At 39.2% G+C, this 12,028-nt stretch overlaps 1 protein-coding gene across 1 annotated transcript in view; it reads right to left on the bottom strand.

Moving 5' to 3' along the window:
* Positions 1–1,420: 1,420 nt before the first annotated feature.
* LOC147578705 (uncharacterized) overlaps positions 1,421–12,028 on the bottom strand; it is a 33,256-nt gene continuing 22,648 nt past the window's right edge. Inside the window, exons 2-5 of the mRNA XM_086719761.1 lie at positions 11,013–11,168; positions 9,479–9,577; positions 8,197–8,236; positions 1,421–1,624 (exon numbers count right to left, since the gene is read on the bottom strand). Of these exons, the coding sequence (XP_086575887.1) occupies positions 1,576–1,624; positions 8,197–8,236; positions 9,479–9,577; positions 11,013–11,145 (321 nt within the window). The 5' untranslated portion in view covers positions 11,146–11,168 and the 3' untranslated portion in view covers positions 1,421–1,575. The remainder of the gene's footprint in view (positions 1,625–8,196; positions 8,237–9,478; positions 9,578–11,012; positions 11,169–12,028) is intronic.

Raw genomic sequence — 12,028 nt, 5'->3', positions numbered from 1 at the left:
CAAGATGAAAAAATTCTGGAGCTTTGTTACACAACAGTGGGAACATCCTTCACATGACTGAATTGTGCACTTAAAAAAAAATGGTTACAATGGCAAATTTCATGGTATGTTGTTTCTTACCATAGAAAAATAATTGTCTTCAAAATGGAAGTTTTTAGTCAAATCTGCTAGGTTTTTTTAGGATCTGGTATAATTACTTCAAAAGTTAAAAGGGCGGGAATCCAAAGATGAAACAGAAAGATGTGTCTCATCCTGCAGACACAGACTGAACTGATACCTCTTGGGGTAAATTAAAAGTTTGGGTTAGAATTTTGTCTCCTTCTGAAAAGTACAACAAAGTTTTTCATTTAATGTTTCAAATTTACTTTAAAAAACCATGTGATAAAAAGGTGAGAACTTGAATTGATACAATTAACAAAAGTCAAATATAGAGAAAGTAGAAAATATTTTACAGTATTTAGTTCACCCTTATCTTGGGATTAATAATCTACTTTGGGGGCGCCTGGGTGGCTCAGTCGGTTAAGCGTCCAACTTCAGCTCAGGTCATGATCTCATGGTTCGTGGGTTCGAGCCCCGTGTCAGGCTCTGTGCTGACAGCTCAGAGCCTGGAGCCTGTTTCGGATTCTGTGTCTCCCTCTCTCTCTCTGACCCTCCCCCGTTCATGCTCTGTCTCTCTCGGTCTCAAAAATAAATAAACATTAAAAAAAAATTAAAGAAAGTAATAATCTACTTTGGAGTTTCTTGGTATGGATTAAATTACTCCTATTCACTAATCCTAGAGATCATAGATCTTGGAATTAACAACAAGGATTCTATTAGCTACTCATGTTGTCCTAATTCTGCCTCTGTAGGATCATTAATCACTGAGGAAAGTCAAGGTCAGTGTCAACGTCCCATCAGGCAATCCTGGTGCAAACCACCCTCTGATAATTTTGTGATTGTTGATCTACTTTTGTATGTTGAATAAGGGTAGCTGCAAGCTGCTGACGTGCGTATCATTTTGTCTAACTTGCCACACTGTCTCAGTGTCTCTAAAGACAGCCAAAGAAAGAACCACCCTGCCAAATACTCAAAAGGCTACTCAATGAGGCTGAGTTTCGTTCACTGGAGAAGTTGAATTTGGCTCCTCTTAGATAGTCTCTCTTCTCTGTGGATACTATTGAGCTGTAAATAGTAGATGTTCAGGCCTATGACATGGAAACTGGAATATATCCAGGAAAACAGATTAGTCAGTATTCCAGGGCCAGGCCGTCCCTAAAATACAAACTACAGACTCATCTGAAAATCATAAAAGAGCCACAGTTGTCTGTGTCTTGACGCTTAGTCCTTCCGACAGACATTATCATCATGTGACGATACTCTCGTAAATGCTGTGAGTGTAGGGGAGGGACCATGGCGGGAAAAGAAGGAGAAACAATGAGACTAGTCTGCCCTCAACAAGTTTATGTCTTAGTCAAGGAGACAAACACTATTTGATTCCCGAAAATGCATGACCTTGTATAATCAAGGGTCTCAAATGTGTGACGTCTGCTACATTTATTAAAAGAATTCAGGCAAGGAAGAGACCCAGACAATTTAGAGGGTTGAAAAGGATTTCTTGAACTTCATAGGGTTCCAAAGGGACCTGAAAAATAAGACGTAATATGAACGCAAAAATATTTGGAGAACGGACCGCTCACATGTTCTTACTTCCAATTCTACTTCTACATCTCCTATATTTGCTCTGTCATACATCTATCCATCTTTCCATCTCATTTTTAAATTGTGTTTTAAGATAAACTGCTAACATCAGTTTTAACACCCTTACAAACTTCAGCATCAATATCATTAACCAGAGTTTAAGATTTGTTCATAGGTTTGGGGGACAAAATCTACACAAATGAAATGCATAAATCTTAACTGCACTGTTTGATGTGTTTTTGACAAATGTTTGCTCCTGTGTAAAGTAACCCCTCTTTCAAGACATAACATTACTACCACTCCAGAAAGTTCCCTCGTGTTTCTTCCCTGTCAGTGCTCACTCTCTAACTCCCATGAGATAACCACGGTTACAATTTTTTAGCTGCAAAATTAGCTTTGCTGATTGTAAGACATACATGAAATCATATGTTATCTTTGGGTAAGTCTTCTTTTATTTAGCACAATGTTTTTGAGGTTCACTCAGGAGTTTGCATAAATCAAGGATTCATTCTTTTTTAGTGCTGGATAGTATTCTTCTCTAGTGATATACCATAATTTGTTTATCGATTCTCCCATTAATAACCACCCAAGCTATTTGTATTTGAGGTTTATTATGAGTAAAGCTACTATAAACATTTGCATACACATTTTTCATTTCCCTTATGTAAGCAGCCAGGAATGGAACTGCTGGGTTAAATAAAACATTGAGTTTTATAAAAATTGCCAGACCTTTATTCAAATTGACCTCTGTTTTACACCCCCACCAATGACATATAAGAGTTCCACATCCTCACCAACATTTGGGATTGTCAGTCTTTTTAAGAGTAGATCCCGGGGGCGCCTGGGTGGCGCAGTCGGTTAAGCGTCCGACTTCAGCCAGGTCACGATCTCGCGGTCCGTGAGTTCGAGCCCCGCGTCAGGCTCTGGGCTGATGGCTCAGAGCCTGGAGCCTGTTTCTGATTCTGTGTCTCCCTCTCTCTCTGCCCCTCCCCCGTTCATGCTCTGTCTCTCTCTGTCCCAAAAATAAATAAAAACGTTGAAAAAAAAATTAAAAAAAAAAAAAAGAGTAGATCCTGGAGCCCAGAATAAGAAGGTAAAAATAACTTTACAGCTTATACCAGGACCTCATTATTACAATAAAGAGTAGACTAAGAATAAAACTGGATGATGGGTTGTAGCAAACTTTCATGGCTTTAATATTTTTAAATTAAATTTTCCTCTACCATACCCTACGAATACCCATTAAAATTATATCTGTTTCTGAGGGCATGATGGGGAAGGATGTCCTAGAAATATTCATCCCATAATTTATATCTCTGCTTCAAAACAAAAGCTGCCAGAGAAACTTTTGCAAAGGACCATTACAAAAATTGCATCTCATCAAGCAGTAGTAGGGGAAAAAAATGAGAATAAGATTCAGTCATTAGGGAACATTATGTTTTATATTTGCCCATATTTCATGCAATCATTCTCAAGGTTGTAAAAATTCAGGAAACTGAAGAAACATGCAAGTCAACTAATTTTTCATTCTATCTGTTGAAAAAGAAAAAAATGGAGAATATGCAAGGATCATTATTATGTTCTGTGTAAATAGCAATTTTATATCCTAGTTAAATGCAGGTAAGAATTTCCCTTAAAATGCTGAAGTAACCTGGAAGAAATGGGTCCATTTTCCATGTTTACTGGTGATTTTTATAAGAAAACTTTTTAAGCTCAGGTATTTTTCTCAAATTACAGTACTGTGTCTGTAATTTTATGGACACCCAGATTTGGGCAACAGCTAGATTACCGCATCCCAGGCATTTCCCTGGGAGATTCTGATACGGTAGGGATGCCATGAGGCCTCAGAATCTATCTGTTTTGTTTTCAAACCTAGTTCCCCCCGCAGATTGGTTCTTAGGCCCCTCCCTGGCTTGTGCGCTCTCTCTCTCTCTCGAAAATAAATCAACATTCCAAAAAAAAAAAAGCTAGCAGTTGAAATTCTCAGTTAAAAATGTTGGAAAATCCACAAATGATCAAAATTTTCATGTGATTATTTTCAGAATCTCAATATTAGATAAAAGCGATCCATCTACCAATCTGAAGAAGCATATGGAATTTTATGTTTCTGTATCAAGTTACTTCTGCTTTTATGTGTTTCCATAAATCTGGTTATTGATGACATTAATCTGAATGCCAAGTACTTCCCAACCTCTTTACTGACACTTTAATACAAACAATACCTAGTACAAAAGGAAAGCTGAGTTGAATTATGTTTATTTCCATTCCACAGCTTCTTCCTGTTTGATGTCTATATTTCTATTATGCTCTTGATAAGCCATATGGCCACAGTGCTCATCACGAATAAACATCCAAAGCTGAACCCCATTAGCCATAAATGCAGAATTCTAATGTATAAGGTAGGAATTAATAAAGACCTCTCTACTTCTGTTGAATGTTTGTAATCATGACTGTAAAACTTCTCAGTCCCTAAGCACGTCCACCTGGACACCATCAGTGGCATAAACATCAGCACCAGGAAGAGTGATAATCACTTACATCATCTGAAAACTTACTGTGTTCTCTGCCCTGCTCTAAACACTCATTTACACCTCACGACCACCCTCTGGTAGGATTATCACTGTGCCCATTTTATGGCAGAAGAAACTGGGCCAGGAAAGGCAAACATCACACACTTTTATCAAAAATACAAACCCCAGCACTTGACTCCAAGTGGACGTGTTTATCCACAACTTTTTCTGCCGCGGGAGGGTTTCGATGACCTGGTTCCCAGAGAAGCAAAAATTAACAGGAGGTGTTCAAGAGAAAGTATTGCAAGGTTGATGTGGTAGAAAAAGAGTTATTTCGAATCCAGTTTTATTAAACAGGGGAAAAGGAAAATTGTGAAGTGAGAGGTAACCTAGAAACTAAGAACTATATGTTTGTATATTAATTTCGAGTAAATAGGTTGATACGTTTGGTGCCGCCCCCCATCTGAATGGCAAGGTTTTTTAATTTAACTAAGTCCCATGGCTTTTATGTATACTTTTTTATTGAGATAGAATTCATGTGCCATCAAATCCACTATACATGCCGCAGTATAAAGGAATCCTTAAAACACTATCCTAAGTGACACAAAATGCCACATATTTTATGATTCCATTAATATGAGGTGTACAGAATGTAAGAATCCAGTGACAAAAAAATAGATTAATAGTTGCCAAGGGCAGGGAGGGAGGCTGAAATGGGGAGTGACTGCTGATGAGTGAAGGGCTTCTTTCTGGAACAATGAGAATAATCTAGAATAAGACGGTGATGATGGCTGAAATGTAATGTAATGAAGATGGCTTGTAAATGACAAGGGCTTGAACAAATCCGTAATAGGACCAAAAGGGTAACTGGCCATTCTTTGTTCGAAAAGAACACTACCCGTAATCTCTTAACCCTTTTATGGGAAGTGGGTAAACATTCAATATTTCCATGCACCTGAAGACAGATGGGAAAGTGAGCTATAGGAAAGCATGAATGTGCAAAGCTGTTGACGGTTAGAAAATAACACATGAAAAAAGTCCAAATCTGTGATCTATTTGCACTTACAATGACAGCTAAATGTCTCTCAGTATTTACTTGCCCTCTGCATTTATTCTAAAAACTTGAAGACATAAGTAGAAGCCCCAACAAGAGACCCTATTTCTGTGACACTTCATTGCCATTCCAATATCTCCACAGTCGCCATTTAAATTCATTTTACCTGAAATTCCATAAAAGAAGCAAATAGAAAAACCCAGGGTAATCCTTTCCTGCCAAGAACACACACACACAAAAGAGTAGAGGACCGCAAATGTTAACTACAAAAAAATTTTGATTGACTAATTCCAAATAAATAGACAAAAATAGTAATGGCAACATAAACACAAAAACTTCAATGGAAAAAAAATAACAGGTACTTATCAGTATCCTCTCGTTCTGACACTTTTTCAAGCCCACCTTCTGATACTTTGCTATTCTCTACAGTACTATACCACAAATTACAGATGAAGGCCAGGTCTCTGAACAAGGCTAACATGTTTTCCTGCTTCAATCCCAAGAGCCTGGAGCTGGAGACAGCCTCAACACTGCTTCAGTGGCTAAACGGCTATCTAAAAAAAAACAGATGGCCATTTACTTAATTATAAGCACCTCCAGAGACCAAGAATTTGACTGGAACACAAACAAGAAGAAATTGTTAAATATTTGATGGAAAATACTTTTTAACAAAATCACAGATGCAACCAAAGGCTATATTTTTATTATTTTTTAATTTTTTAATGTTTGTTTATTTTTGAGAGAGAGGAACAGAGCACGAGCAGGGGAGGGGCAGAGACAGAGGGAGCCACAGAATCCCAAGCAGGCTCCAGGCTCTGAGCTGTCAGCACAGAGCTGCACACGAGACTCGAACTCAGGCACGGTGAGATCATGACCTGAGCCGAAGTCGGACGCTTAACCAACTGAGCCACCCAGGCACCCCTGTATTTTTATTATTAATTTCAACCTATGTGTTTCTACAGTCATCGAACTAAATCTAACATAAAACCCACTGAACCAAATATAGACCTCTTGTAAAAAGTAGACCAGAAGTGAAGCAAAATCCAATCACGTTTTCACTGAGTTGTAATTCTGGCAAGATCCAAGGAGAGCTCACTCCTCCCCATCACTGTCTGTAACAGTCCCATAGTCAAACAGCAATTCTGCCACCTGAACTCATTTTCATGGGCTGGCATTATGACCTGCTGCTATAATAGGAGATGTGCCTCAGGCCACCATACTAGCAGTGGAGTTGGGGAACCGAAGGGGTCATAGGATCCCTATTTCAAGACCTTTCAACCCAGCCAGACTGCATAAAACCACATACCAATGACTTCACAGAGACTGCATCCAGAGCTAAATAGTCAAATAGTTTGTGTTCAATCCAAAGTGTTATCCATGCTTACCGAAGAATCAGCCACAGGGCCCATTTGTAAGGACACGAGCCATTTAAAAAGAAAAACAAAAACCAAAAATCTAAATCTAAATGAGCAGTCATTCTTAGTTCTCTGTCTCTTGGCAAGGTACCTTCTATTTATTTTTTTAATATATTCAGAGAAAATTACTATTCATTCCTTCCCTTACCAAACATGCCCTGATAGTATAAGGAACAAAGAATGTTCTTTGTTCGAATACAATGGCAGTAGTGAGAAGAGCGTGGTTTATTTTGAACGCCTCTAATATAAACTAATAAGAGAACAAAAATAGTTCATGTATTCCCCCTCATTGGGCTAAAACTTTCCCATCAAATCACACACAAATCACAACATTCAGTGAGACATTTCATTTTCAGACAAATCCAAGGACGGCTTGCACTTAAAACACTCAGACGTAGTAAATAATATTTCTTGAAAATAAGATTGTTTTTTCTAGCGCAAAAATGCAGTCACTCAGAAAGCCAGACCCTTGCAAACAGGGCATAACAAGATCACTGCTGACAAGCTTAGGACTGAAAATTCTTTTACTAAAATATCATTGAGTAGGAGAAATTCCTTATGGGACATTACGTGTTAATGGATTACAAACATATTTTCTCATAAATCATCCTGTCTCTTCACACCAGTTACTTAATATCTGCTCTAATCTGTTCTCCATCCGAAGCCCAAAAGACCTTTTTCAAACTTGAAGACTCAAAATGAAAGCCAAAGTCTTCCACGTTGTCCGCAAGTGCTTGCATAACCCGCGGAGCTTTCTTGTAGGGTGCTCCCGTTCCCACCCTTGATGCTATGTCTCCCCTGATTATCCTCTTTAAAGAGTCTAAGTGGCTTCTTCCTAACACAACTTACTGTGACTATAACCATAAGACTATTACAATCTACGTTTTTATTATTTTGTTTATTCATTTATTTATTTGAGAAAGAGAGAGCTCTGGAGCAGGGCAGAGGAGAGAGGGAAAGGAAGGAGTGGCCGGGGGGGGGGGGGGAGGGAGAATCTCCAGCAGACCCCACACTCAGCTCAGAGCCAGATGCAGGGTTCGATCCCTGGGATCATGACCTGAGTGGAAATCAAGAGTCAGGCGCTCAACCCACTAAGCCACCCAGGCGCCCCTCAGGTACTCATTTAGTTGTCTCTCTTATTCAGGCATGAAACCTGTCTGTCTCCACGCCCAGTATAGTACATTAGATAGGTAGATACTTAAAAAGTATGCCCAACATGTAAATGAACGGATAAATGAATACATGAATGAATTGCTTCAGACTCTCAAAAAGAATCGCACACGCACCCATGGGGCATTTCAGTTTGTGACAAAAAAAAAAAAACCTCTCCAAGCTACTGCATCCCTGAGTTAAGAACTTCAAATATGCTTTTCCCTTTGTGATAAACTACCAGGTATCCTGTCAGTCTGGAACTAAGAGCGCGGAAGAACCAAGGGATAAATGATGCACTCCCCCTCCCCCACCACGCACACACCACCATCACCACGTGGAAAGCGGAAATGGCCTGAACAGCAACAGAAGCAAGGGTGATATTTACTGGCACTCGTTACTTGCCTTGAATCCCTCCATCTGGGCAACTAATGAGAAAAGGGAGAGAGAAAGAATGAGTAAGGAGGTTTTGGCGAACAGGCTGTTTCAGAGGTCAGGCCTGAAAGGAGCATCATTACTTCTTCCCATACTCCCCTGGCCAGGACTTAGTCACATGGTTCCACCTAACTGCAGAGGAAGCTGGGAAATGTAGTTTAGCTGTGAGCCAAGAAGAAAAAATAAAGTAGATTCGGTAAACACATCTAAATAAAAATGCATTTAAGGCATGAATTTTCCTCTGAAGATTGTTATAGTCAATCCCACAAGGTTGCCATTCATTTTTAGTATTCTCAATTTCATTTGAATTTCCTTGTTAAGACACAACTGGGTTTTTTTCACTTCTTTGGGCATAGGAGTAGAGATCTCTCCTTTTGTGGATATTAACTATCTTTAGAGACTATGCCTCATAATTTCTGCTTATTTTTCATTTGCAAAGTTGCTTTACTTTTCTAAATGTTCTATTTTTATATATATTTTGTTTTGTTTCCCAAATATTATTCTTCACTTATTTTCCAGGAATATTAATTACAGTTAATTGTTTGAATTTTCTTCTTCTCCCTACACTTGTCTCTGTTTCCTACAAGCATCTTTATTCTGTTTGTTTGTTTGTTTGTTTGGACCTCTGTCTTTCATGCTGGATAATTCCCTTGTCTGTTATTTATTTCCTACTCATTCATACTCAAAGGGACAAGCTACCATGAACTCAGCTGTATGTGTGATGGCAAGGGGCGGGGGGTGCGGGAAGGGGAGAGAAGCTGCCTTCCCATGGGTGGAATCATCAACTAATAATATCTATAGATATCAATGTCCCAGGAACCAGAGAAAATTAACTAAGAGTTACAAGTCTTTTTTGCCAAAAAAAAAAAAAAAGTTCTAGCATTTTCACCCTTTGACAGATAATACTCACTTAATCCTCTGTCTGCAGTACAGCATTCACACTTTGAACTTGAACTTGGTGTGTCCCGTTCAGAGACCCTTTGGTTCATCCTTCCCCAAGAATAAATCTCCAGCATTATACTAATACCTGGGAAGTCAACTGGATATGTGGGGCCAGGAGGGCATCTAGGAAGCCAGCTGCTTCAATGATTCTCTTTGTCTTGGGCTTTCCAATAGCTACACATTTATAGGTACCTGACATTTCAAATTCTCAGGGTTTTCATGTTGATTCATCTGTTTCAAGGATTCTACTCAGGCTCCCATGCCCTCTCTCTCTGGTTGGCCGGGTCACTTACCACTTTTCTCTCTGATTTCTGGCTTCAGAAAACTGCCATTGCCTCTTCTTTCTTTCTCTTTGTAGAGCCACACCTTCTTTTCCCTTCTCTTTAATGGAGCTGTGAGAGGGAGTGGAGATAAACACACACATTCAGTCGGCTGCGTTGAATTGGAAGGCCTGGCATAGCACATTCTTGTCTCCTATTGTTAATTTTCTGTGTCATTTTAAGTCTTTCCACCATACTCAACATTGAGCTAGATGTACAGTACCCTACACACAAAGCTCAATGTTTGTGAAATTCATCCATCTCTCACAAATTCATCTTTGTGAGATTCATCCATCCATAATTATGGCACCATTGAAATGGTTAGATGTATTTTCTATTTTCTATTAACCAGCAAGTGGGGTTTTTGGTGGTGGTGTAAATTTTTGACTTTAGAGGTTTAGAAGATTATGCATCATGTTGCTCTTTGTCCAGTATTACCTTTACATTTTTAACATGCTTATCAAAACCTATGTTCTCTATAGTTCCATGAAATAAGTCAATATTTATAATTTTCCCTAAACTGGAAAAGAAACCTAGCACTCCATCACTTTACCAGTCCCACATATGTCAGGTCATAAGCTATGGGACTTTAGTTCCAGATAAGTGACTATGAATTGTTTTCCATGTTAGGCATCAAAGATTAATAAGGTAACTCTCTGTTTGACTGGTTTTGTTTACCTGTCAATTTCTTATATCTCAGGTGTTACTCTTTCTCTGATTCACTTTTCAGTTTGCTGAAATATATCCTTGAGTAACTCTTTCAGAGAAGGCTTGTGGCTGGTAAACTGTCTGGGTCCTAGCAGATCCTAAATTTTCTTTTTCTTGCTTTTGCACTTAAATGTTGTTTGGCTGGGTATGGTTTTCTAGAATCAAAATTATTTAAATCAGGACTTAGATAATAATTTCTCCTTTTATTCTGTCATCCAGTGCTGCCAACAATAAATCTTTTAGGAAAACAGGGGGGCGTTTGTTTTGTTCTGTTCTTTATCTGTTTGTTTTCTGCTCTGGAAATTTTTACGGTTTTCTTTTCATCTTAGGGATTTGGATAGTGGACGCATTAAGATGTATCCAGATCTGAATCCTTTTTAAAAATTCATCCTGTGCAACACTCAAGAAGACATACCATTCTTCAGCAATGTATGTCAGATATATTTTCTTCAGGTATGTATCTCCTCTCGTCTTTCTAACCTTTATTATTCCTCTGTTAGTTATCTGTCACTACATAACAAACCACCTCAAAACTTCAAGGCTTGGGGTGCCTGGATGGCTCAGTCGTTTGAGCATCCAAGTCTTGATTTCAGTTCACATCATGATCCCAGGGTCATGGGATTAAGCTCAGTATGGGGCTCCATGCTCAACATGGGGCCTGCTTGGGATTCTCTCTCCCTCTGCCCCTCTCCTGCTCACAGGTACACAGATACACACTCTGTTTCTCTCTCTCAAAAAACAGCAACAACAACAAAAACAAAAACTTCAAGGCTTAAAACAACATTTCATTATTTCTCACAATTCTGTGGATCAGCTGGTTGGCTCTTCCATTGGTCTTGCCTGAGGTCACTCACGCAGATGCTTCCGGAGGGCAAGTCAGCCAGGCCTGGGCCCAACTGGAACACTCTCTCCATCTGGGCTTCTTCATCCATCACGTGGAGTCTCCACGCAGCATCTGAGAAGGCAGAAATGGAAACCTCAGGGACTCCTAAAGTCTGAATGAAGTCACACATCATCTCCCTCATTTTCTATGGGCCAAAGCAAGTGACAAGAACAACCCAGATTCAAGACTGGAAAAACAGGCTCCATATCTCAATGGGAGGAACTGCAAAGGATTTGTGGACATATTTAATCTACCACAGTTGTTCTTTACTTCTTTGGGAGCTTTTACTTGACAGATGTTAGACTCCTAGGTCAATGCCCAATGTCTCCAAACTATTCTCTCATTGGTCTAGAAAATGTCTTTGATTGACCTAATCTTTTGGCAAATACTCAAGAATGTACAGGACTGGTTTACATTCCTTATCCTCTCCTCATCAACAACATGGACTTGTAACCAGAGCTTTTGGAAAGGTGAGGTGCCAGGGAATGGAAATTGGTAGATGACGGTGGCCCAAAAGGTATTAAACACTTCCAAATCCCTAAGGGAACACTGAGCTAAAGATTCTCAGTGTCTCGTGCCTGGAGGAACTATGATTCTGGCAGTCCTATGAGCAGCTCTATGTTCTGGCAGACCTTAGAGAACTGAGAATTTGTTACCTCCTTTTGGGAGCATCAATATTCTTCTTTGTGTAGCCACCTCAATACATTTCCACCTGCTTACTTTTTTAGTTACGTCTTTCTATCGTGTCGTCTGGTCTCTTCCCATTAGCCACATCATTGTGTTGTTGCAACAACCACGAACCTTTCAATACATACAAAACAGTCTTCTAATTGCCTTGAAATAATTTTCTGCCTGTTCTCTTTCATTTTGCAGATGGGTTCTAGAGGCAAAATAAAATAATTTTGCCGTATTTTCAACTTGGATAATTTAAG

The sequence above is a fragment of the Puma concolor genome, chromosome C1 (genome assembly GCF_028749965.1).
Source record: "Puma concolor isolate L17-30 chromosome C1, mPumCon1.1.hap2, whole genome shotgun sequence".
Lineage (NCBI taxonomy): Eukaryota > Metazoa > Chordata > Mammalia > Carnivora > Felidae > Puma > Puma concolor.
This window is presented reverse-complemented; position numbering and strand designations above follow the sequence as displayed.